General features: G+C 35.2%; 1 protein-coding gene across 1 annotated transcript in view; it reads left to right on the forward strand.

The window, feature by feature from the left end:
• Positions 1-27,358, forward strand: part of Otogl (otogelin-like) — a 148,014-nt gene that overhangs the window by 46,690 nt on the left and 73,966 nt on the right. The window contains exons 21-29 of the mRNA XM_013018769.1: positions 714-788; positions 3,380-3,432; positions 4,701-4,863; positions 8,077-8,184; positions 9,111-9,249; positions 15,233-15,367; positions 21,930-22,079; positions 22,782-22,901; positions 26,933-27,049. Coding sequence (XP_012874223.1) covers positions 714-788; positions 3,380-3,432; positions 4,701-4,863; positions 8,077-8,184; positions 9,111-9,249; positions 15,233-15,367; positions 21,930-22,079; positions 22,782-22,901; positions 26,933-27,049 — 1,060 coding nt within the window. The remainder of the gene's footprint in view (positions 1-713; positions 789-3,379; positions 3,433-4,700; positions 4,864-8,076; positions 8,185-9,110; positions 9,250-15,232; positions 15,368-21,929; positions 22,080-22,781; positions 22,902-26,932; positions 27,050-27,358) is intronic.

Consider the following 27,358-nt stretch of genomic DNA (forward strand, 5'->3'; position numbering starts at 1 on the left):
ATTGCTATTCTTCTTTGTTTTTGGTCGGTTGTGGGACCTGAACTTTGGGCTTGGGCACTGTCTATCAGCTCTTCAATTCAAGGCTAGCAGCTCTACCACTTGAGCCACAATGCCACTTCTGGCTTTTTCTGCTTATGTGGTGCTGAGGAATCAAACCCAGGGCCTCATGCATGCATGGCAAGCACTCTACCAATGAGCCACCTTCCCAGCCCGGTCTTTAGTACTTCTTAATGCTTTCCCTGTTTGTTTTGTTGTTGCCTCTGTAATGTGTATATTCAGATAATAGTTAATTCTGAAGTTTATTCCTACTTGTTCCCCCCACCTTATTTGTATGGATAACTAGGCAGCGCGTGCCTCCCTGTCCTGTGGTATGTGTCAGCAGGATTGTGATGTGTATCAACATTCAGACATTTCCCCCTTATCACATAGAGTGGACACTCCTTACACATGGGGCGAAAGGATGACTTTCTCTTGTGAGTAAACTAACACAGTTCGTGGAATCTGTTTTAGAAAACAAAATATAAAGCACACAAAATTTGCATCCACGTAGATCCTGCCATTTGCGTTAGGGGATCGCCTGGAATCTCAGAGAACAGTGACAACTATAGAGCATACCTCACACTGACCAATACAGAGCACGGGCTCTGCCTGGATTTCAGTGGCTCTTGTAAGAATTTACCTTCCATCCCTCTTTTTTTCCTATCTCCTTGTAGATATCACTGCCGGTGTCACTACAGGGGCAGCATCTACCAACCCGGGGAGCTCATCCCAACACCTTCAGGCTTATGGTAGGTTTCGAGGAACACAATAAATGTATGTTTACATTAGAATATGGGATGTGGAATGCCTGAATCTTGCATTCCTCACTGAAGAAAAGAATTCTGAATTTAAGTGCCATGTAGAAATGACAAAGCCCTTTAGCTCATTTTTTCTTTGATAGAAAGTAGGGGAGAGATGGGTGTTCAAATATTATGTATATTACTGAGGGCTGTTGGATGAATGGTTCATGGGCTGGCTCAGAATACAAACAACTAAATTCCAAAACAGACTTGAACATTGTCACACATTTGAATCAATGTGTCTTCTCCCCAGTGTGTGAAAACTGTCATTCTAGTCCTAACCTGCCTGTTAAAAAAATGCAGACATGTCTATGCAGCAGCACACTTTTATCTCCATCAGTTCCTAACTTTGTTTTAGTTGTGTCATTGATGTCCCCAGATAACAAGATAAAAAGATATTAGCGGTGAACACAATGATATCTAGCTATTATTGTTCACTTTCTATAGTCCTGGCACCATTTTGAGTGTTCTATAATTATTAAAACATACCTATCAATCTAATAGGTTGACACTATTACTTTGTTCCAATTGTAAGCAAGGAAAATGAGGCAAGTAGCCAACCAAATTGATAATAAAGCTGCAACGGATTCCCAGGCACCCAGGCTCTGAAGTGCTTGCTGTATTGTGGATCTTATTCTGCTACTCCATTTGTATTGACAGTGGAATATAATTTATACTCAATTTACCTTATCCCCTCCTGATTAAGATGCAAAGACAACCAGCTTTTATAACTTCATTTAGTAGATAGTAGAGATCTTAGTAGCTACTAGCTGCATGCTTTCCAAATCAGAAGTCTGAGAGTCATTTTTGACACCTCCTTGTTACTCAACAAACCTTGCCAGTAGATACCCAACATCTTCGATTTTATTTGGTTTTCCTTTCTATACATAGTTGACTTGTTCTTTTTCTTTACATGCCACTACTTTATCAATTCTCTCATCCTTGTAAGTTTCTAAATCATCTTAGTGTAGTTTTTGATGGTGTAGCAAAATATCTAAAGTTGAGTACTTTACATAGCTTATTTAGTTTGAAGTTATGGAGAGTTATGGAAGTCCAATGGCATGGCACCTATAAGAGCTTCTGGTGAGGTCCTCATGGGAAACAGACTCCCATAATCCCATGATGGAAGTTTGTGTGTGTGTCTGTGTGTGTGTGTGTGTGTGTGTGTGTGTTAGAGAGGGAGAGAAGAGATGGAAAAGAGAACCAAGAAAGTCAATAAACAATCTCACTTGGAAAGTAAAACCAACAACCCCACTCTGATGATAAAATCAGTAATCCCTTTAAAGGCAAAGCATGGAAAACCTAGTCACCTTCTGCTTGACTTCATCTCTTTAAGGTTCCACTTTTTAGCACTAGTACATTAGAGACCACACCTCAACATGAATTTTATTAGGAACAAACCAGATCCATTCTGCTATTTCCATTCTGCTAAAATGTTGGGTTCGATGTAATTGACAAATTCATGACAAATTAGCAAGAACAACCTCAACCCCTATTCAGTTTGAAAAATAAAAATTCGATTAGCATTGACCTCATTTGTATTTCTTTCAAATTGACTCTCTCTGTGAAGAACTGTTACATTGAAGACCTGGATGTATGGTCTGAGATCTGTCTATCTCAACTACTCTATGTCATTTGTAGTATGAGTTAACTATACCTCCAATTGTCATTCTCCTGTTAATGGATGCTTATACATATTTCCCATGCAATGCATCTCTTTATATATTAGTTAGTCTCTTCATCTTGGCTCAAATCTGGAACATATGATCTGCTGCAAACCTGAAGGAAAAAGTTTCCCTTCAGGAAAGTTCTTCAAGCAATTATTGAGCATGGGCATGCTGTTCCATGTCATACTATCATCTTCAAGTTACTTGTCTTGTAATGTGTTTTTTTGTCTGATACAAAAACTTTAGCTTACAATCCTGATTGAAAGGAAGAATATGAATCTATGATATCATCAGTTCTGTTGTTGGGATGGCTTTCCTAAAATCCAAATCAACCTGCTGACCTTTCTGTCTTCAGTGTTGCTTAGTACCTCAGTAGGACCTGGACCCTGCCTCTTTGACCATCTTCATCTCCTGGCACATTTTTCTATAGAACACTTCTTTGCTTTTTCCTCATTTATTTGTTTCATTGACTGTTATAGTCATCCTACTTTATACCAATCACGGCCACTTCTATTGTTCAAATTTTTAAAGGTTTTCCACCTCTGATAGTACTGATTCAAGTGGCATCAGATTTTGAATATAATACTGGGTTGTATATGCCACACTGCATAAATGATTGTGTGTATTACTCTCCCAGTAGACTATAAATACTTGGGCAAACAAATCTGAGTTCTGGTGTTTGTGTCCTAATACCTCTTACAATGCCCCATATGTATTTGCCTTCAAATTAGATCTAAGGTGATAACATTTCTAAAAAGCATTCATGAGAAAAGGATAAGCATTATAACACACATACATAAATTTCATATTAGACTGTTGTTGAAACACAGAAAAATTGAAGGCTTAGGTTCATAAGTATTTCTTTACTTCCAGCCAGTGTTCAAATGGAACTGTGAAATGTGATGAGCCAGCCACGCCCTCTGCTGGTGAGTTTATTTCCTTATGGAGAATAGAGCTCTAGTATTCTTCCACTGTTCCATCATCCATCCTAACACAATCCTCCTTGCCAAAGTGCATGGATATAAGCTTTGGAATGTTTCTTAACATAGTGCTCCTTACCCTTTTTCTTACACTGAGAATTAGAATATTTGTATAATCCTCTGATGTGAGCATATACGACTGCTTAGGATCAGAGCTAATTAGCTCAGGGATGCTGCCTATAAAAGGACTGTCTCTTGTGTCCTGTGGGACATGAGTTCATGAGTTGTGGCTCACAAATTGAGAAAAATATACTGTCAATTAGTTCCTTTTAGATTTTACTGTGTGTACAATCACCCAAGATCACTCAATCGGTCTGGAGCATTTCTATCAATGACCAAGGTTGTGTTAGTGATGTGGGTTTCTGGGCTACATTAGGAATATCAAGGCTCTGGGACTAGTCAATTAAAAATGGCATAAAGAAGATCTCTATTGCTATCTTTCCTTAGAATATCATTTTATCATGAAATACCTTTCACGAATATTTTATGTGTCAGGGGACCTTATATTATTAATATACAGCTAGAACCTCAAATTCTCAGTGACTATAGCGGAATTCTTTGTCAATGAGTGACCTTGCTTTCATTCTTGTGGGTGGGGAAAAGTTAGGCTGATAAAAGTAATTGTGAGTGCTTGCTTTGCTAATTTATTTGGATGGCCATGTATATATTCGGTGCCCTAGATTTATTTTTTGAAGACTCAGGTTATGTCAGCCTTCTCGACAGGTTTTGTTCCAGAATCATGCTCATTTAAAACCTATAGGGCATTTGCTCTTCCTATATGCTTCAAGTGACTTGCCGAGAAAGAAGAGAAGCCCAGATAGACTGCAGTCAAAGTATTCCTTTCCTTCTGGACAGGCATGAACTTCAGACATAAAGCACAGATGAAATGTCCTTACCTTCACATTCATTCAAAGCACAAATAATCATACATATGCCACTTGTTCAAGTCTTTAGTTATTTCCTTAGAGAGGCTGATAAGGTTTTCAAATTCAAAATAGGTTCCCGAAGCATTGATAACTAAAAAAACCTAACTAGGGAAAGTGTGCTTGCTCATCTCTTAAAAGCCACATACTAACAACAGCATTGTCTGATCATAATGGATGAAATTCTCTATGGTAAATTTTGTTTTGATGACAGATATATGTCCATATGATTATTTGTGCTTTGAATGTAGCTGAAGGTAAGGACATTTCATCTGTGCTTTATCTCTGAAGTTCATGCCTGTCCAGAAGGAAAGGAATACTTTGACTGCAGGTTTCCTGACCCTGCATTGCCAGCTGGTGGCATAAATTGTGAGACTACATGTGCAAACCTGGCCATGAACTTCACTTGTGCCCCATCCTCACCTTGTATAAGTGGCTGTGTTTGTGCAGCAGGGTAAGTGTCTCTTTTTTTCCTTTCTCTCTCTGTTTCCTAAAGTATGTGATGCTATTCTCTGCCTCCACCCGCTCCAATCTAGATCACCTTTTACTTTTTAGTTTCACAATGACTTTTTATGTACTGATTAAATGTTGTTAAATTTCACTACCTTTCTGATTGTATGGAAATATAGTGAGCCTTGCTTTAGAGGCCTCTGACTGACTTGGAATTATTTAAAACAGAAATAAATAAAGTTATTTTAACTGTTTTTTTTTTTACAGAAATAAAGTTATTTGAGGTGATGTAAATTTACCCTGTCTTCCATCTGACTGTAACTGGCTCTTCTGGGGGACAATATCCTAGTATCACATGCTTCCATGGATCCTGATAGTGCCAACAGTTTCTATACCATAGAAGGACCCATAAGGAATATTTTTATTGTGGAAAGAGGCAAATATAAATGGCTTTAAGTATTGGTCCTTCTTATTAGATAAAGTATCTTAGGGCAAGGAACAGTACTCATTTGGAGAATAAGGACAGTTTTAAAGAATAGGCTTCATGATATTTGCTTCCTGAATGGTTGACTAGAAGGAGCACTCAGGTTATATAGTGTGTGATTAGTGTTTATGATATACCCTACTGATTGAACCTACTTAAAGTAGTTAATGTACAGTGATTTACAGCTTTCCTCTTTTACTCTTTTTGTTAGTCACAAAAAAAATCTAACCAGTCATTACAATACTACTTAAAACTATTACTTTGATCAGAATATATAGGGATTGTGTTCCAGTGTTTGCAGCCCAGTGTTAAAACACTGTGGATACAGGATACAGGAGAAGGCACTAATATATGAATTTTAAATGAAGTAACAACTTTATATACCTTAGATATTGTCATTATGCTAAAAATGAGTAGTACTACATTTAGGGTAGTTTCAATTTTGGGTCATAGAAAACAGTGAAAAATATTACTTTTTGTTACTGGTGTCTTTACTATCAGAGTAACACATTTAAGCAAGACCTTAGTTTATTGTGATAATCTACCAATGATAGTTTGTATAAATTACTAAGTTACAAGAAACTGATTAACACTATGGTTGAGGCTTAAGTGAGGAGAATGGATTTCTAGAACAGAGATGCAAAGTTTAGGAGTAACAAGAAGTTTGGGCATATTGAGAGGAGAAATCATAATCTTAGGCTTTATTAGCCTGACAGAAAGCAATCTATTGATGCCTCATTTACATACCAAAGTACCTTTATTCACTGTTACTCAGCCATCAACATGATGGTTCTCCTAGGTGGAATTTCAGTGGAAAGCATATCACTGAATAAGGAAGCACAGTGCCATGGGAGAAGAAATATGAGAGGGAAAGCCAAACACTAAAAAAAAAACCAAAATTCAAGATTCTAGATTCAGTGCTCATACTTGCTAAGCAAGTGCTTTATTGCTGAGCTACATCCCTGGACCTATGTTATTTTTCATAATGTCAAATTATTGCATTTTAAGACAAATGTAGAAAGTGTCACATTTTATGTATTCTATTAGCTATTTTTATTATTTTATTACAATTATTTCACTTATTTTCAATTATTTCAATTATTTTCTTATTTTATAATACTTATTTCATATTGTCTTATTACATTACACATTTAAAACCTATTTATGTTATAGTTATAATATTTACTCTAAAATTTATTTACTATAATTAAATTATTTATAAACGATACTTTAGGAAGAGAATTTTGAGAATATTTAAAGAAACATAGGTCCCATGGTTTCCCTTGTTTGCAATAACTAGTGTATGTCTTAGACAAGCAGAAACGTTCAGATAAGTTGATGTTAGGTAAAATGAACCCCAAGATAAGGACTCAAATGGATTTTCTTTCTTGCTATTGTATCTAACATATTTATGATGATTTCTTTGTTGCTTTGTATGTCCCTCCCCCACGGTATAACCCCTGTTTTCACTGTATTTGTGGAGGGGAAGGTAAAAAACAAATTGTTTTAATAGGGATACAGGTGGACCCATTGCAACAATGAGATGTACAAGATGTTTTATCTAAAAACAAACTTTACAACTTTGGCTGGGGGTAGGAGAGGAGGGGGAGTGGAGGGGGATGGGGAAGACAGGGATGGTAAGGGGAAAACAAAGGAGGAGGCAACAATGCTTGATAAGAAATGTACTCATTACCTTGCTCATGTAATTATAACCCCTCTGTATGGTATTTTTACAATAAAAACTTATTCATTAAAAAAGTTAATATTGTAATATATAAATATATATCCTTATTCATTTTCATATTTAAGTATTTTGATAATACCTCAAAATTAATTCACTGAGACTGAATTTAATTTCATAGTAGTATTCATATTTTGTGACAAATTTCTATGTTTTAATCTTTGTATTCCTAAATATCTTTAGGTACTTTTTCATGGTATAAGGTAACACTAAATGAAACTAACATTCAAAATAATGCATTAATAAAAATGAGATACGTTTGCTTTATTTATAACACATCAGGAGAAAACTCTATTTTACCTAATAAGAAAGAATTTTAATTATTTAACTATTTAACCAAAAGAACCTTTGATTGCCCTGTATATCCTGTAACAGAAAATGTTATCCATTTCACAATTTACTGTTCTATCAAAAATTGTTGCATTTATAGACACTTACAATAGCTAATAGTGAAAGCAGAGACTTTCTTTCCTATCTAAATATTTTCTTCATAATAGCTCACATTATTAGAAATATGGGTTTCTGTTTTCTTTTTTTAAAATTGTACTACATGACTAACAAAAAAGTAAAAACAATCACACTTGTTCATTTGCCTAGAATTTATTCTTTATTTTTTTCAATTTTATTTTTATCATCTTGTACAAAGGGCTTACAGTTCAACATGTCAGTTTATGAGTACAAGGTATCTTGATCAGTATCATCCCTTTCATTGTTCTCCCCCATCCCACCCAACCCCATCCATCTACCTCAGTGCATAGCATGGCATAGGGTGATGGGAGAATGCTGCTGGAATTTATTTGAGGCTGTGATTTGCAAGGAACGCTGTGTAAGGATGTGAAAAATTATTAAACCTCTGATCAGAGACTTTATCTTGCTATTATAAATATGAAAATGTAGAAGATGGTGTAGAAAGTGACAGGATTACTGATATTATTTTTAAAAATGAAAACCAGCAGTTTTTACTAATCATGTTTTCCTTTTTCGTTTCGAAGAATGGCAGAGCACAAAGGGAAGTGCTATGTTCCTGAAAGCTGTCCATGCATCTGGAAAGACTGGGAATACCTCTCCGGAGAAGTCATTGCTACACCATGTTACACTTGGTAATGAGATCCATTTAGTTCACAACTCTTCTGAGCAACTGCATTCATTTTAATTACCTAGCTGAATTTACTTCATGCCGAAGTAAGAGTAAGGAGAATTTTAAAGCAGAAAAATGAAAAACAAAACAAAACAACAACAACAACAACAAAAAAAGGCAAGCCTACTAAGCCAGATTTTAAAGGCTTCAGGAGTTAATGGAGAACTACTGCTGTTTTGGTACATACTTTTTGAGCGAAGAAGAAAAGTGTGAATAGAACAATTTGGGAATTTAATAGGAAAAAAATCTCAAGTTTAAAATAAGATGCTAAATGTTTTAAAGTGTAGATCACATTTAATGGAAGGCGTTCTGTCTGGAAAAGAAGTGACCTCTCCAAAACCGCACAATAACTTAAATATAATGTCCATAAAATATGCACAAAATTTCTGAAATCACAGCTAGGTATTAAGTTAACTTTAAAACCAAAGATGATACTGTTTTTTGGTTTTGTTTTGTTGTTGACTAACAGACCTAGATGGTTAATTTTTATTCCACCATCTATTTTCTATATGACTAAGAAAATTGTCTTCATTTTGGTGACTGCTATTATGTTTAAATGAAGTATAAGTTTATGCCTAATGTACAGATTCAATAGATTTATCCACATAAATTTGCACTGTTTTTAAAAATTGTTGCCTGAATAAATGGTCTTTCTCTCTCTTTCTGTCCTCCTCTCTCTCTATCGCTCCTTTTCTCTGTCTCTCTTTCTCTCTAGACTAGTTGGTTTTGAACTCAGGGTCCCACATTTTCCAGGCAAGCACTTTATTGTTGAGCTGTGTCTCCAGTACAGGTGAATATTATAGAATACAAGCTGAGCAATGTCTCTTGAAAAACATTATATCAGGTTTCTTGGTATGGTGTATCATGTTGTCTCTTTTTAAAAAACAGTGTTTGTCGACGAGGAATGTTCAACTGCACATATTACCCGTGTCCAGCAGTGTGCACAATATATGGAGATAGGCATTATCATTCTTTCGATGGACTGGAATATGACTACGTCAGTGACTGTCAGGTGTTTTTGCTTAAGGTAGATAATGGTTACTCATTTCTACTTGAACTTGCATAAAGACAATATATGACGGCATGTTGATATCTGACATAAAAAACCCATAAATCATTAACAAAATGTGTGTAAGTCACAGTAATTTAAAACTAGCATATTATGTTCATCAAGTAAAAATGAATAGTATAATTTGTAGCACTCTAAACTTAAGCAGAGCTCTTGCTTATCTTTTAAACCATCAGAGTTTTTTGTTGATGCTGTTTCAGGATCCCTTATGAATGACTTTAAGTTTCTTACAGGGAAATATCTGAGAATGAATTTGGCGGTCATATAATCATAGAGTATGGCATGCAGCTTCCTAGTGTGTATGTGTGCGTGTGTGTGTGTGTGTGTGTGTGTGTGTGTGTGTGTTGTTTATTTTTGGAGCATAAGACAGGCACAGTAATGAACATATGTGTTCTGTGAGTTTTAGAAAAAACATTTGAACTTAGGATTTCTCATACCTTGAAGTTCAGATTGTGAATTTAAAAATCAGGAAGAATATTTAATAAGTTAAGTCTTTGAATGAATAGGCTTTATTCTCAGGATGTCTCAGATTGATTTTCGTATCTCATTCTCATTTTAATTTATATTTTGGTATCTCTATCAGCCCTTTGTTACCTTGCTTTGGATTGCTGCTCTTTTCCTCTTCCATAAGAAAGATGACTCTAGCATTAGTTCCTTTAAGGCAAGGGTCATCTCTTAGTCATCATTGTTTCACAGGAGAGGAACATCATGACATGATGGGAACACAGTGTGGTCCATTAAGTGTTGACAGAGCTCTTGGTTCTCTGCCCTTCTTTCCTAATGTTTGATGTCTTCACCTGCTCCTATGAGCTTAGCTATACTTCTGACCAATAACTCCCAAATCAATATGTACACCTCTAACCCTTCACTGTTGGGCTGTCTTTCCAGCTCAATTTCCTCTCTATGACAAATTGTCTCATTCCATTAATATTTCTAGTACTATATGTGTCATTTCTCATTAAGGACCACAAAGACTGTGGCTAAGACTGTGCTAACCACCCAATCTTTGTGGTTCTTCATGTGACCTGTTTCATATAAAAATTCTCTGCCAGTCTTTCTGAGGTCTCTTAGTTTTTCTTCTGTCTTTACTCAGCAAATTGTCTATATCTGAGGTCCTCTGCTGTCTCAAATAAAAGTTTCTAGCCCATATTGATCTGTCCTGTTCTCGTATTATACTGGCTTGGTAGTTTTTATATCACAATTATATGTGCAGAGGCAACAAATTTAAACTCAGTTATTTTTTAACTGAGCCATTAATATTTATGAAAAATCCACTCATTATGAAGTATATAACATTTCTTTCTTTCTTTCATTCTTTTTTCTTTCTTTCTTTCCTTCCTTCCTTCTTTGTTTCCTTCCTTCCTTCCTTCCTTCTTCCTTTCTTTCTTTTATTGTCAGTTGTGGGGCTTGACCTCTGGGCCTAAATGCTCTCCCTCAGCTCTTCAGCTCAAAGCTAGCACTCTACCACTTGAGCCACAGTGCCACTTCCAAAGATAACACTTCTTAATTTTAGTATCAGTGTACATCACCTTGGGATACTTTTAGGATATTATTGAATTTTTGTTGTTTCAAATTCATTCCATCCCTACTAGTCAAAATATGGTTTGTAGACATAAAGCAAAAATGGATGGATTATTACGAAGTCAGAACTCAAGTCCCTTCCTTATGCTATAATAAATACATACCAGTCATTTTCAGTTTTTTAATAGAGTTGCTTGCCCGTGTATGAGAAGACACACCATAAGGAAGTTTTCCAATTTTTTAGTAGCAGTTAAGCTTGGATTAATACCTGGTTGAGGATTAGTTCACTTAATAAGAATTAAATATGCATAGTATTAAAATCTAAATTGAGCTTAGTGTGGTGGTTCATGGCTGTAATCCCAGCACTTGCAGAGCTGAGGTAGAAAGATTTCAAGTTCTAAGACATCTTGGGCTATATAGAGATACCCTAGTTTAGAAAAAAATGTCCAAACTAAGTTATAGAATTATATGTGGCTTTTTATGACAAAACAAAAATATTCTTTAATTTTCTTACATTTTTATGTTTTTCCCCCAAAAATTGTTTGAAAAGAGTAGATTTCAGAACAGCCTGTACTGAATTTAATTTAGTAACTTGGATAGAGAAAAACTATTAATAATAAATTACCATTCTACTACCTAATTTCTTTTTTGTTCATGGAATTCCATTTTATTTTATTTTTAAATATGTGTTTATTGTAAAAATGCTGTACAGAGGGGTTACAGTTACATGAGTAAGGCAATGAGTGCATTTCCTATCGAGCATTGTTACCTCTTCCTTTGTTTTCCCCTTACCATCCCTTCCCTCCTCACCTCTCCTACGCCTCCCCCCCTAACCCCCACCCCCACTGAAATAGTAGTTTGTTTTCAACATAGTGTCTTGTACATCTCATTGTTACAATGGGTCAACTTGTATCCTTATTTCAGCATTTTGTTATTTCCTTTCCCCTCCCCAAATTAGAAAAATGTATATACAAGATGCAGGGCACCAGAATCAAATACAGTGAAAACAGGGGTTATACCGTGGTGGAAGAGCATACCAAAGAAACAAAAAAAAAATCACATAGTACATTATAAATACGTTAAAAACAATAACAAGAAAGAACAAATCACATGTGTCCCTATCTTGGGGTTCATTTCACTTAAGATCATCTTATATGATCATATGTACATAGCTTTTGACCTTTTCTTCTTGTGCTAGACATATACCAGCTATTGCAAATAAAGGAAACCATGGGACCTATGTTTCTTTGGGCCTGGCTTACTTTACTTAATATATATATATTTTTTTTTTTACCAAATCTTTTCCATTTCCTAACAAATGGGCAATGTCATTCTTTCTGATTCTTTGCTTATTTCACCCACTAAGAAAGTTCCTGTGAAACATAAAAAAGGTTTTTTTTTTCTTCTGAGAGTCAGTATTTCCTATGAGGCATAGGATGACTGCAGCATCATTCATTTACTTCCTGCCGCTTTAGAGTCTGGAGTCACTTCTGTGAACAGGGATTCAATTTCCCCTTCCTTATTAAATAGCTTTCTTTCCTCTTTTTCTATTCCTGTTGATTACAAATTCCAGATGCAGGAGAATTGCATTTTTCACTTTATTACAAAACTAATATAAAAATATCATCACAAAAGTCAATAACTACCTAGATGCAAAATCCAATTAAGTATCTTTTCTCTTCTTCTTTTCCCCCCTCTTGCCTCATTTTTCTGTTTCTCTGATTACATTGTCTACTCTGGTGCCTTTTACCTGAAATTTCTTAAAATACCAGACCCCACAGTTTCCATATTCCCACATCTGTTTCCTCTACAAAACTGTTGGTTGTGGTCTCAAAATACTTTGAAAATACAGATCCTGTTTATTTACTTATTGATCTATAAGCTACCATATCTGAAGAGATTTTTAAAGGGGTTGAGGTTGTCATGGGACCAAGTACTGAGAATGACATGAAATATAGTAATTAATATACACCTTGACAGTTGCTGACAGTTCAAATTTTGGAATCATTAAGAGGAAATGTCCTCCATCAGAGCTTTCAGAATAAAGAGAATAAAGGGTTTGAGGAACTCATGTAACAAACTGATATTGACCTTTTTTCTCTAGCTTTGTAATCATTACTTACTATGTTGCCTAGCAACCCTCTGGCATTATTTCTAAACCTAATATTAACTTGAAATAGATTAGAAATAGAAATTGTAGAAACACAACTCTTAGACATTTCTGTTGTTCCAGATTTCTGTCAGCAAAGCATGATATTATAAGACAGACGATCTAACATGGAATATATCTTGACACTTTTTACTTAATATAAAAATATAGCTAACATTGAACACTTCAATGAATAAGAATAGAAATTTAATGGCAATAGAAGCTTTGCAGCATGCGTTTCTCATCCTTTAATATAATAACTCTTCTGAACAGGAAGAGCAAAACAAAACCTCTGAATTCTGTGCTTTCTTTCTTCTTTGAAAACCATTCATGAAAGCATAAAGTATGGTATTACTCTTTTGAGCAGCACAATCCTATAATCATCTTAATGGCTCTTATTATTCTACTTTTCAAAATTTTGGCAATGCGTTGTGAAAGAATTGTTTAAGAGGAATAAAAGTGTTCAGCACCTACCAAGGAAAAATGAGTCACTGAGAGACACATTAATTCTTCCATCAACCCCCTTCATTGAAAATCTGTCCGCCAGGCACAGGCTGAAGTAATTACTAATAAGTCAGGAAGAGTGTGGCTGAACTCGAAACATATTGATCCAGTGTTCATATTACTAGTGATGTAAGAAACTATGTGTGAAGAATTTACATGAAGTCCTATTTGACTATTAAGAACTTAATAGCCTTATCTCACTATGCAAACAAAATTCACTCACGTATCTCACAACGGAAAAGCATCAAGAAATGCATGCAAAATTCACTCACGTATCTCACAACGGAAAAGCATCAAGAAATGCATGCAAATCATTGAAAATTGCACATTTGGCCCAAAGAGAAACATCACATTCCTTCCCTCCCTTTTGATCAAATTCTAACCTTCCTTAAGTTAGCAAAATGTCAAGTGGAAACTTCCAACTTTTGAGTAGAGAAGACCACTTTGGAAATTTGCCAGAAACTCATGGACTTTCTTCCTAGAAAAGTGATATGTATAATGAGATCATTAATATGTTAATTATTCCACATTGTATCAACGTACCATAATGTCTTACAAATACATTGAAAATTTATTTGTTGATTAAAAATAAAATATACAGATGCTTAATATAACATTTTATAATGAATTTCTGAATTCTCCAAAATCTGAGCAGCCATCGGTGAAACTGGAAGACAAAGTCAGGAAATGGTTCTTTGGAGCATGTTCTACGGGATGGAGTGTAAAGTTGGGGGAGAGAGTCTAAACAGAGCTTAGATTTAGCTTGTGGATGCTAAATAATGCTTTTTGAAAGTGAAGATTACTTGTAGCCTGATGTTTACTTTTCTCCTCAAACATTGCAAATCCACCCTCAATTTCTCCACCAATTGTATGAAAACAATTCAAAACAGATTAGACTTTTGAATTCTGTCTCTGCAGTTATTTATCTAAGAAAACTTGAATGATTTTACTACGCATACAACAGATAAGGGTTTGCTATCTAAAATATACTTGGAACTCAAAAAATTAAATTCCCCAACAAGAAATCCTCAAAGAAACAACTGCCCCATAAATAAGTCGGCTAAAGACTTAAAGAGAAACTTCTCTGAACAGGAAATGAGAATGGCCAATAGACACATGAAGAAATGTTCAACTTCTCTAGCCATAAAAGAAATGCAAATCAAAACAACATTGAGATTCCACTCCAATTATCCTTCTTCACCTGTTTCCTGATCTGTAAAAATCTCATCAAAAATAAATTTAAAAGTTATCATAAGAATTAAATAAGGTATCATATACCAGGCTCAAAACAACCACTGTAAGGAATATGCATTTTTAATTTACTAATGCATGCCATAGTTTTGTCATTATTACAGTTCTAACTTGAGTGCAAAATCTATTCAGCCAGTAAACTCTCTAAAATGAAGCAAAATGTAGGCTTGCCTGATGATAGTTATTCTAGGACTCCCTTAAGTGAATGATTGACTTGCTGGTTATTTGTTGATAAAGAAAATGATGATAATCATTAATAAACTTGAGTTTAAAATGTATAAAAAGCTTTGCTAGATCAAAACTTTAGTAGTGTTATTAGAAGCATGTGTTTAAATGTTGAGCTATTTTTTCCATAAATACTTTTATGTTATTAGATTAAGATAATTTTGTTGATTTTAGAGGTAGAATATTTTCAATTCTAATGTAACCCATTATAAATTGGGATCTTGATTGCTAATAAAAATAAAGTTAGGTATACTGAATTTGTATATTAATAAAATGTCTTTGACATTTCAGACTACAGATGATTCAGATATATCTGTGATTTCCCAGAATAAGAAGTGCTTCGACAATGATATTGTTTGTTCTAAAAGTGTCTTGATTTCAGTTGGGGACACTGAAATTTATCTGAATGATACTCCTTACAAACAGGTTAGTGAATTATTTTTTTTAGGATCATTTTAGTTTGTCCTGAGGATACTGAAAATAGAATGAAATGCTTCAACATATTTTTTATGTCAGTTACGTTTGCATATTTGTCATTTTATGTGACTTTTATCATGCATTCCTCATTTCTTCTGTTTACACTCCACTTCTTCATATCCCCAGTTGTTTCTTCATTTTTATGGTCATCAACTGACACTAACTTCCTAGACTGCTTCGGTACCGCCACGTTGTGTCTGACCTCCAGTCATCGTCCTTCTCCTGTAATCCATCCTCACATACTATAATTAGAATGGTTTTTCTTTTTAACGTTTTGTATTATCTTCAAGCAGTTGTAGCAAGGAGTTTCAAGTCCGCATATCCCTTGGTGAGCACAGTGCATCTTGATCAATGCCGTTCCTTCCATCATTCTCCCCATCTCTCTCAGCTCCACCCAGCTCCTTACTGAAATGGGAATCCAGCTTAATGCTTCAAAACTTTCACATGCCTTTTCATTGCTCGTACCTGGCTTTGTAGAAGCAGCTGTTTTCACCTTCCTGCCTCATCTCTTATCTCTTTCTATTTCAAACTCACATTCCAGAATTTGGAGAGCCCCCTCACCTGGTTTACATACTCTATAGTCTTATACCTCTATTCCTTCATGAAATATCATTGCTTCTATCTTGGAATGACTTTCAATTTGACATATTCTCATGCATGATGTCTTCCCTTCTTCAGGAAGCTTCTCCTCCTTATGCCTTCAAGTATCCTATTACATCTTGGAGAAGTTACTTATGTGGTTGTCTATCTCTCTCAATTATATTGAGCTGTGTAATAACTGAGATCATAACTTCCTTCACTAATTCTTGTACCCTTAGAACCCTCGCAAATCTAACAAAACAAATAATTTGATTAATTCATTCATCCATTCACAATATCTTCTGTATATCAAAACTGTATTGAGACTACAACTGTGAATCATGCTTGCCTTTAACTTACACTCATGTGAGTGACACATTCAGGTACATAAAGATGTGCAGCATGATATGGCAAGGCAAGAGTCTATAAAGATATTATTATTTGAACTGGGAATGCCTACAGCAAACTTGGATGGTTAGAGTGATTGTTAAGAGCATAGATTTTGGAGATAGTAGTGACTTAAAACCCCTGTTTGTGACCTGCTATTCGTGTCATACCAGACAAGGTTCATAGCTTATTCAAACTGCAGCTTTCCCATCTGTAAATTTTGGATGATCATCACAATCTTGAGCTCAATTGGGGATTTTCATAATGTGAAATAACAGATTTCAAGAAATGGTTCCCTTCTTCTCTTTCATCCTTCTTAATTCTAAAGGCTCAGAAGATAGGCTCTGTATGAAACAATCTGGACTACATCCTAAAGGATAAGTAGGTACTGGCTCAATGAGGACAGGGAGTAGGATGACAATAGAGAATGCTCATACTTAAGGAAGCACAGTTGGAAGACAAAATTGGTGTGTATAGATAAGTGCAAGTGGTTTGATTTTGTTTAAGCAGAGTATATGGGATAATAGGTGAAGGATAGATACTAGATGAAGAGATTCAAGAAGGGATATCTACTTACTAGGCAGGGGTCAAGAACAGTTGTCCAGTAGTGGACCCATCCACACTATAGAAGTCCTTAAATAACAGAAGACATTCAGATTTCGAGAACTTTTGGAAATGGGAAGCATAGTAAACCTTTGACATCCATAGGTTTTGCTCTTCCAGAAGAGTACTTCTGAGAAAAAAAAATAACTCTGAAATCATAGGATACATAGAGTTTAGTACTGTAATATTTCCCCCCATTAAGCAACTCTACTTCTGCTAAGGACAAACCAACAAATCAAAGATCTTCAACAAATCTAAGATTTTAAGGATGACAGGAAATTCCAGTTAAAGATGTGAAATACTAGTGGGAGCCAAAAGGACAAATGTAGACAGTGAATATGGTTAAAATTTATGTACATTTATGTACATTGCTAAAACAGAACAATAGAGCTTTTTGAAATCAGAAAGTGGGGGAGAGGAAGTGAAGTGCCAGAGGGAGTGAGTCTAATGCAGGTCTATTTAATACATACATACATACATACATACATACATACATACATACATACATACATATACTGCACACTACGGGGTATGTCAAGATGAAACACCCTTGTACAGGTAATGAGTGCTGATAAAAATGTGAGAAAAAAGCAAATCTGACTTCCATAAAAAAATCTAACATCTTACCTCTTCACTTTTGCCTTTTCTGGCAACATTTGCTTTTGGATGTCTAATGTATTTTTTTATAGAATTAAGGCTAAGGGAGCACTTCATAGATCACAAAATAATTAAAAGACAATCAATAACTGACAGAGCTTTTCTGTATCAAATGAACTGCCCAGTGTGAACACAGGAATTTATAACTTTTGCTTTTGAAAATTTGTTTGATCAAAACAGCAAGGCAGGTTTACTATATATGATCTGATAAATGGTCCTTTAAAAAATGACCATTTTTCTAAGTCTTCAGAATATCATTTCTCTAAGTTTGGTATGCAAATCTTAACTAGAGCCATCTGCAATATTTGTCATATATGCTGCTGATTTCCATGTTCTGCCTCATAACTTCAGTGGATAAGATTTAAATTAAGTGAGTATTCTTTAAAGTATCCCAAATTCTCCTACTAAGGTTGAAAAACCACTTCTTTAAAACATATCTAAGGTAGAAACATTGAAACCAACCAGGAAATAATCACACTTTGGACCAAACAGAGCCTCTTCAGTCACATTGACATCTTTTTGAAATAATTACAGGACTTTGGCCTAGCCATCAACTGGCTATTCATTTATAAGTGAAAGTTGTCTTTATGACCACAGTGTTTAAACAAAAAACACCAGAGAAAATGGTAAATGCTCACATAAAAACTGTTTGACACATTCTTGAAGTGGTAATTACAGCTCTGTGTAATTTTCAACTTCCAATTTTCATCCATATGTGAGTGTTGATGAAGTATCTTTAGATAGGGTATAAACAATGAAGTTTGGGTAAGAAAAGTCACAAAAATAATTTGTCCCTAAAAAAATCCCCTACTAATAGATACTTGTAGAAGAACACAAGTAAAAAGCATACTGAAAAAAATTACCATTTATTTATGACAAATGGTTTATCCAAGGAAAAGGGGAAAATCTGGTTTTTTAAAAAAATATAGACATGGTCCTAATTCAATCAGACATGAAGGAACTATATGTTTAGTTTATCTAAACTATACATGGTTTTATTATCTTGCAGTAAACTTCCTTGTCTAATCTTTTGCATCTTGATAACTAATTTAAAACCAACCTGTAAGGAAAGGCAATAATGTCAAAGATGAGTTGAATTACTAGCTACTACTAAGTGAAATGAAAACAAATAGGTTTTAAATAGATTTTCTAGCAGAGTACCTGTGTGGCAGATCTGGTTACACAAATTTTAGGACCCAAATGAAAAATGTGGGTTCACTTGTTACAGCAATTTTTTAAAAGGACAACAACTATGACAAAACTTTGTTTCAGCCGGGCACTGGTGGCTCATGCCTGTAATCCTAGTTACTCAGGAGGCTGAGATCTCTGGATCGCAGTTCAAAGCCAACCCGAGCAAGAAAAGTTCGGGAGACTTATCTCCAATAAGCCACTCAGAAAAAAACCAAAACAAACAAACAAAAAATAAAAAACCCCACGAAAGTGGTGCTGTGCTGTTGCTCAGGTGGTAAAGCACTAGCTTTGAGCTGAAGAGCTGAGGTCAGTGCCCAGGCCCAGAGTTCAAGCCCTGCGACCGACAAAAACAAAAACAAAAAACGTTGTTTCATGTTTTTCTTGACCTGTCATGGTATTTCTTTCTTTCTTTTAAAAAAATCATTTAATTCTGTGCTCTCTTGGACACAGCAGTTCTTCCCGAGGAGAGTGCAGACCCACACAATGCTGAGGATCTTGCTTGTAGGCAATGAAGTCCGTGTGCCTAACTTCCCCTTGCTCTAGCTCTGCATGATAGACATTTACAGTATGTAGTCCCTGGGCAGGGACAGAAAAGCAGGCTGCTGAGGATCAGCCCTTGGAAATTGGGCCACATTTGGAAGAGGAAAGCCACCTGAGTAGAATCTCTGAGGCACTGTTATGTACTGTTTGTGCCATTGGACTTTCCTTACTGAGCACATATTCAAAGGAAAATTATTAGAATTTAAACTCTAAAGGGGGGACCTCCTCACTGAGCATGGACTGACTGGCCAAGTGCTCACCAATCCAGTCCATTGGGGAAGTGGAGAAAGAGATTTTTGAGAGCCATAAAGGAGACCTTTCTGAGGAGGGAGCAGCATGGGACTGTTTGTATGAATAAGGCAATCAACTTTTCTGGGAGAAAAGACCTAGTAGGAAGAAAACCAAGAGGACCTGAGATGGCCTAATCTTGAAAAAACAGGAAGTACAGAAAGAAAGGCAGTCTGGCTGGAGCATAGTCAATACAGCAGGATTTGAGGAACAGAAGAATGTGAGGTTAGTACAAGCAGCATCAATGTATGCAGGTGTATCTTCTGTATAATGCAGTACTACACACCTCGTTTAAATGCAGCCATGGCCTAAGAGACTGAAAGCTTCATAGGGATATAATTAGGTTTATTTTATTTGTCCTTTGACATATTTATTTAAATGCCACTGCAGTAGAATTATCCTCAAGCTATGTTTCTGTTATTACTTTGGGGAGAAAAGTGAGGAAAGGCTTTCATATCTCCTTCACCTTTTTCTTCTGCTTCTGGATAAATTAGTTTTACCTACTTTGACACATGATACAATCATGTATTTTAAAAGCTATTATTTAAGTTAATTTCAAGGTTATAGTCTCACTCTGCTTGAGAAAGGAACTCTAAATTAGTTTTCCTGTGTATTTCGTCTTTAATGTCTCTCTACTTTTGCATATTCACTATTTTCTTTAAATATGAAGAGACATTATTTTCTAGAATAAATATTATTTTCTTTAAATATGCAATGTCACTTCCCTTTCACTTTACTGACTATATTCTGTACCTAAGATAGTTACTCTGTTATGAATATCAGACTATCAGATAATCCATGCTATAGCCCTTAGATCATTTTTTTCTAGTCCTGAACATGTCTTGGACATTTCTTCCCCTAAACTTGATTTAATCCATTTCTTATTCTTAGGATAACTTCTTCATTATCATCATCAGGTATACTTTCCTGTGTATAAAGATGTACAAATCAGTTCACATCCTACCTTTGACAAGAGACTTTCCTAATCCCTTTGAGAGTAACTCATCTTCTCTCTCATTTCTTAATGTCTTTCATGGCTATTCCCATGTTTTGGTTTTGTGTTCTCCATAACTGATAAAAATTTTACTTTTGCACATTTATCCATGTTGAGCCCTTCTATGAGTCTGCATCTAATTATCAGTCTTATGTATTTCCTACTTTATGTCTTCAATTTTCTTTACAGAATTCAAAAATGACATGACCAAGAAATAATACTAGTACATAGGTAGTTATTGGCAGATATTGATATAATTTTTTATACATCCTGATTAGAAAACAGGGTACTCTTATATGTTATTATTTTAATAAGTTTTTTTATTGTGAAAATACTGTACAGAGGGTTACAGTTACATGAGCAAGGTAATGAGTACATTTCTTATCAAGCATTGTTGCCTCTTCCTTTGTTTTTCCCCTACCATCCCTTCCCTCCCACCTGCACAACTACACTCCCCCCTCCAAACACCCCCCCACCCTCCACCCCCCACTCCGCCTAAATTGAGAAGTTGGTTTTTCAACATAGTGTCTTGTACATCTCATTGTTACAATGGGTCAACTTGTATCCCTATTTAAACATTTTGTTTTTTCCCTTCCCCTCCCCAAATTATACAGACATCAAATACAATGAAAACAGGGGTTATACAAGAGAGGAACATACAAAACAACAAAAAAATCACATGGTACCTTATAAATACATTAGAAACAATAGCAAGAAAGAAAAAATCTTATCTGGTCATATGTACATAGCTTTCAATCTTTTCTACTTGTCCCAGACATATACTAGTTATTGCAAATAAGGAAAACCATGGGACCTATGTTTCTTTGGGCCTGGCTTACTTCACTTAACATAGTTTTTCCAAGTCTTTCCATTTCCTAACAAATGGGGCGATGTCATTCTTTCTGATGGTGGTATAGAATTCCATTGTGTGTGTGTGTGTGTGTGTGTGTGTGTGTGTATATATGTACATATGTATATATATATACATATATAAATATATCACATTTTCTTGATCCTTTCATCTACCAAGGGGCATCTGGGTTAGTTCCATAACTTAGCTATGGTTAATAATGCTGCAATAAACATAGTTGTGCTGGTAGCTTTAGTGTGGTATTGTTTGTGATCATTTGGGTAAATGCCCAAAAGTGGGATTGCTGGGTCATAGGGGAGCTCTATGTGGAGTCTTTTGAGGAAGTTCCATACTGCTTTCCAAAGTGGTTGAACAAGTTTACACTCCCACCAACAGTTTATTGTTATTATTATTTTTAGAAGAAACGATCAGGTTTCTTTCTAGAAAATAAACCTACCTACCAGCTTTGGAAGGCTGGATACTACATGGTGGTGTACTTCCCAGAGGAAGATGTTACTGTTCTTTGGGATCAGAAGACAACTATTCATATCAAAGTTGGACCACAGTGGAAAGTAAGTTAACCTAACCTATACAGTTGATGTATGAAATGAAACTGCATTTATCTTTTGATGTTTGATAGAAAGGAAAACGCAATATTTTCAGAATTACTTAACCCCTTTGAAAAATGTTACCAACTAGAATCCAGTGATGTGAATTCTGTTCCTTTTTACTTTCACCTAATAGTATATTTTCCAGGATTGCCTAGATCAACAATTTTCTTCCTCTGTTTTTCAGCTTTGATTGTAGTACAATTAGATTCATTTGCTGCAATCTATTTTCTCTATTTTGTTCAATATTAAGAATATTTTAATAAGTTTAAAAGTGTTATAAGTATATAGAAACATATCTAGACTTATATACTTATAAAACATATAGATATATACTGATATAACTATATATACTTACAAACATATATATATACATACTATATGTATATAATAGTGTCTGCTTATAGTTTTTCTGACTTATTCATGTTATTAGTAGCATCAGTTCTAAAATGTTTGTAACTTGTGAATTAGTAAAAGATTTGGAGGCTGGCAAATAATCACAGTTAAAACTAAATAGGTAAGAAAATCAACTTTCTTCAACTTATTTCTCTTTGTAGATAATTGCTTTCAAATTTAATAGCTGTATGTTTTAATCTTTCAAACTTTGGATATGAGTCTGTAAATATTAGATATAAAATGTTTCATGATATTTGTCTTTTACTTTAGAATAAACTGTCAGGATTGTGTGGAAACTTTGACAAATGTACTTCAAATGATATGACCACATCTAATAATTTGGAAGTACGAAATGCTCAGGTATTTGGAGATAGTTGGGCATTAGGACAGGTACGTTAAGTATATGTATTTTAGAATAAGACAACATATTTTACAACTTTTTATTAGGAAATTTTATTCTTTGAATAAAACATTAAATTATATTCTAAATATATTTATGTTAATATTTGTCATAATGGTCTACAGTAATTCATGGTGGATGAATTTTCAGATTTCTCTTCTAATGCATTTGAGTGACAAACTTATGATGCATACTTATGATGCCCTATACCATGGATGAAGAAATTGAATCTTATTGAGTTCAGGTGACCTGTGTCACCTTGTGCATTATATAGCCAGGAAGTAGCAGAGATTATGTGTGAACTTACATTTTCTTCCTCATGTTTTCCTGGTCATAGCAAGATACCTTGCCAATATATCTGCATTTCTAAGACGTATATACACTTGCCATCTTAAAACAATGAATAAATACAAGCAGAATGTCTTTTAACATTTGTTTTCTAGAACACAACCTCTGTTAATGCTGCACAACACAAAGATGTGCACACACGCATGCATATAGGGAAGAAAATGTTGGATGTCTGCCTTTGGGAAAAATTAAATAAGTTGTTAGGCATACTTTTTCTAATATATATTTTTCTAATATGTATTGTAAAGATACTGTAGAGAGGGGGTACAGTTACATGTGTAAGGTAATGAGTATATTTTCTATTGAGCATTATTACCCCCTCCTTTGTTTTTCTCCTACCATCCCCTCCTTCCCCACCTCCCCAACTCCTCTCTCCCTCCTTCCCCCCGAAGTTGTGAAGTTCATTTTCAACATAGTGTCTTGTACATCTCATTTTTACAATGGGTCAACCTGTATCCTTATTTCAGCTTTTTGTTATTTTCCTTCCCCTCCCCAAATTAGAAAAATGTATATATGAGATGTAGGGCACCAGAATAAATAAAGTAAAATCAAGGGTTATACCCTGGGAGAAGAACATACAAGAGAAACAAAAAAATCACATAGTACATTATAAGTACATTAAAAGCAACAGCAACAAAACATAAAACCTCTTATGTCCCTATCTTGGGGTTCATTTTTCTTAGCATCTGCTCATATGGTCATATAGACATAACTTTTGACCTTTTCTGCTTGTCCTAGACATATACTAGTTATTGCAGATAAGGGAAACCATGGGACCTGGCTTATTTACATGTTTCTTTTGGAAGATTACTTGAGGCTTTATACACCCATAAAGGAGGGGAGTGTTTGAAGGATTTCTCAAATTTAACTAACATGAAATTGTACCTTAACTTACAAATTTTCAATAAGGTATGGTTCAATGGAACACATCTTAAATGTTGAATTAACTAAAATCAGATCCAAATTAGGACTTGATAGTATTCTTTCCTTGTAATGTTGTTTTTATGGCTAGTATTATGAAATGATAATTTCTTGATTGGTTGCCAACCATGTGGTTATTTACTTTAGTACTTTGCAAAATACTCTTAACATGTATTAAGACATTTAAAAAATCAACAGAAGGTCAGTTTAAACATCTCTGATTGTGTAAAAATTGAGCAGTTTATTTCAGTGTGATATTGCACCAAGGTTTTATTTTTTAATTATCGAAAATACCTACTGAAAGAGACAAAATTCTTTTAATTATGACTATATTCATTTCTCATGAATGTAGATGCTTTGTAGATTTCTCCTATTTGCAAATGAATCAGTGAATAACAAGTTTCTCATAATTCTGAAACATTAAGAATGTTAAATTATTTTAAGTGTCATAAAATGAAGTTCCTTATTTATATCTCATAGAATGATCTAAAAGTCAAATCATCATTTGTTTTCATTAGTGCTTTAATTATTTTGCAGATAATATCTCATATTTTCTGCCGAGGCAAACTTTGGATCATGATATTTTTTTGTTGTTGTTACTTGTGGGGCTTGAACTCAGGGGCTGGGTGCCATCCCTGAGCTTTTTGCTCAAAGCTAGTGCCTTGACACAGCACCGCTTCCAGTTTTTTGGTGGTTAATTGGAGATAGCAATCTCATGGAATTTCATGCCCCAGATGGCTTTGAACTATGATCCTTAAATCTCAGCCTTTTGAGTAGTTAGGGTTACAGACATGAGCCACTGGCACCCAGCTTGGACCATTATCTTCTTACCTACATCTTTGACCTAAGCACTTGGCTACACCACTTCACTGGGCTTCATTGTTCAGATGGAGTCTTAATCAGGGTGACCTCAAACCATAATCTCCCAGTCTCTATCTCACAAGTTGCTGGAGTTGCAAGTGTGAGCCATTACCTCCAGTCCATTTGTCACTAAAACAAAGCTTCCCAAATCCTTTCTGCTAGCTTTTTAGAGATATATAGTACACAGTCACTATCCATAGTCATTTGACTATGCAATGATAGTATGACACACATTCTTCTTACCAACCTACAATTTAGCATCCATTGGTCAGTCTTATCCCTCCCCTTACTCTTAAGTTCACTCTCTAAGTTTTATTTAGCACTAGTTTTTCCATTATATTTAGATTCTGAATATCAGAAAGACATACTTTCTTCCTAAGAAGTTTCAAAGTTTAGCTTAGTGAGGTCAAGAAAATTAACAAAAATAATTGTAAGATAGGTGCTCTGATAGAAGCATACAGTATGTAGATAGGATGGTTCTTGGAGAAGGTGATCGGGGGATGAATTCTTTAAGAATTACAGGATGTGGGGAGGTAAATTTTATGGAAGAGAAGAGAGCAAAAAGAGTCAGGAGCTGCCTCACAAGTGTGAGAGAGGATGGATAGATTAGAGTGCAAAAAATGAATTTTTAAAAAAAAGTCAATATTATTGTGGTGAATAGTTTGAACTAGAGAATAGCTGGAATGCAAAGTACAGGTTTGCAAGATATTAGGGGCACAAGGCTCCAACATTCTAGCTGGAACATCATCAGTGGAGATGAGAAAACTATGCAACTACAAATATAAATATACAAACTACGGTTTGCATAAAGAAAATTAACTCCAAATTTCATTAAAGATGAAAGTAATCATTTTGGTTGAAGAATGTATTGTGAGATATGCCTGGAAGATATTTAGGTGACCAGTTTAGAAGTACAAACAAGGTCTTGGATGAAACAGGGTTCGGACAGTCGTATATTTAGGTTGTTGAAGTCATTGCACCTGTATTGAATGAGAAAAATACAGGTTTAAGAAGAAAACTGTGTCAAGAGAGGAGGGAGCTGGAGGTTGGGGAATGGCAGCAACAGAAACTCAGAAAGTCATGCTGCTGAAACCAAATGAGGAGACATTTAAGAAGGGCCAAGTGCTAAGCAGAAAGGTCAAGCTTCGCAGATTGCAAAACTACCTTTATGTTTAATAGCGAAGAGGTCTCTGGGGGAGGAGGGAGGTCAGTTCTTTCTCAGCACAGTTTCAGGGAAGTAGATGTGAGGATTGGAGCTCAGGGAAGTTGAGGCTGCAAAGACATGAATACAATATCCGGGAAGACAGACTGTGACAAAAATGAAAGAGGAATATATTCATGGAACAAGGCTCCTGCTCATAGCATTTGTCATACAAATGCTGCACTTAAGAAAAAATCAATATATTTCCATTCTCTTTCTAATATTGCTATGCTTCTTTTTCTTTTTCTTTTGGTTAGTTGTGGGGCTTGAACTCTCAGCCTGGGCGCTATCCCTCGGTTCTTCAGCTCAAGGCGAGCTCTCTACCAATTGAACCACAGCACCATTTCCAGTTTTCTGAGTGGTTTATTGGAGATAAGAGTCTCACGGCCTTTTCTGCCCAGGCTGGCTTTGAACTGCGATCTCAGCCTCCTGAGTAGCTAGGATTATAGGCGTGAGCCACTGACACTGGTTATTGCTATGCTTTTTAATACTCAGTTGCTGTTAAAGAAGACAAATACTATTCAAATACTATTAACCATATATGGATGAAAGCAGATATTGTAGGCAAAGCCCAGCTCAATGGATGAGAATGTTAGATGTCACTGGCATGGATGGAGTATGCAAGATTATTTAGGGGTCTGTTTGAGAAATCCTGTCTAAGATCTTCCTTACTCTTAACAATCTCAACAGTGTGAAGATCCAGTTGAAGCAATGAAACCCTGTGAAGCTCATCAAAACAAATTTCCTTATGCCAAGAAAGAATGCTCCATTTTGTACAGTGATGTCTTTGCTCCTTGTCGCAATGTGGTAAGTGACTTCTTTACTAATTCCTAAATGGTAAGAGGTACAGCCGCATCTATATCAGACAGATGAGAGACAAAGAACTTAGATTCCCAGGAATTTCTTTCTTTCAGATATATCACTGAACTCTCATAAGGAGAATCTATTTGATAGTGGTTTTCTGTAGAAGTAATATATTTACTGGACTAGCTCTCTTGTTCCTGGAACTCATTTAACAGCCTCTGCCTATACATATCACTTGTAATATTTTCTATCTTATGAAATATTATTGTTTTGGTGGAACTGGGGGTTTGAACTTAGGGCTTTACACTTGAT

The sequence above is a fragment of the Dipodomys ordii genome, unplaced genomic scaffold (assembly GCF_000151885.1).
Source record: "Dipodomys ordii isolate 6190 unplaced genomic scaffold, Dord_2.0 Scaffold3, whole genome shotgun sequence".
NCBI classification, from domain to species: Eukaryota; Metazoa; Chordata; class Mammalia; order Rodentia; family Heteromyidae; genus Dipodomys; species Dipodomys ordii.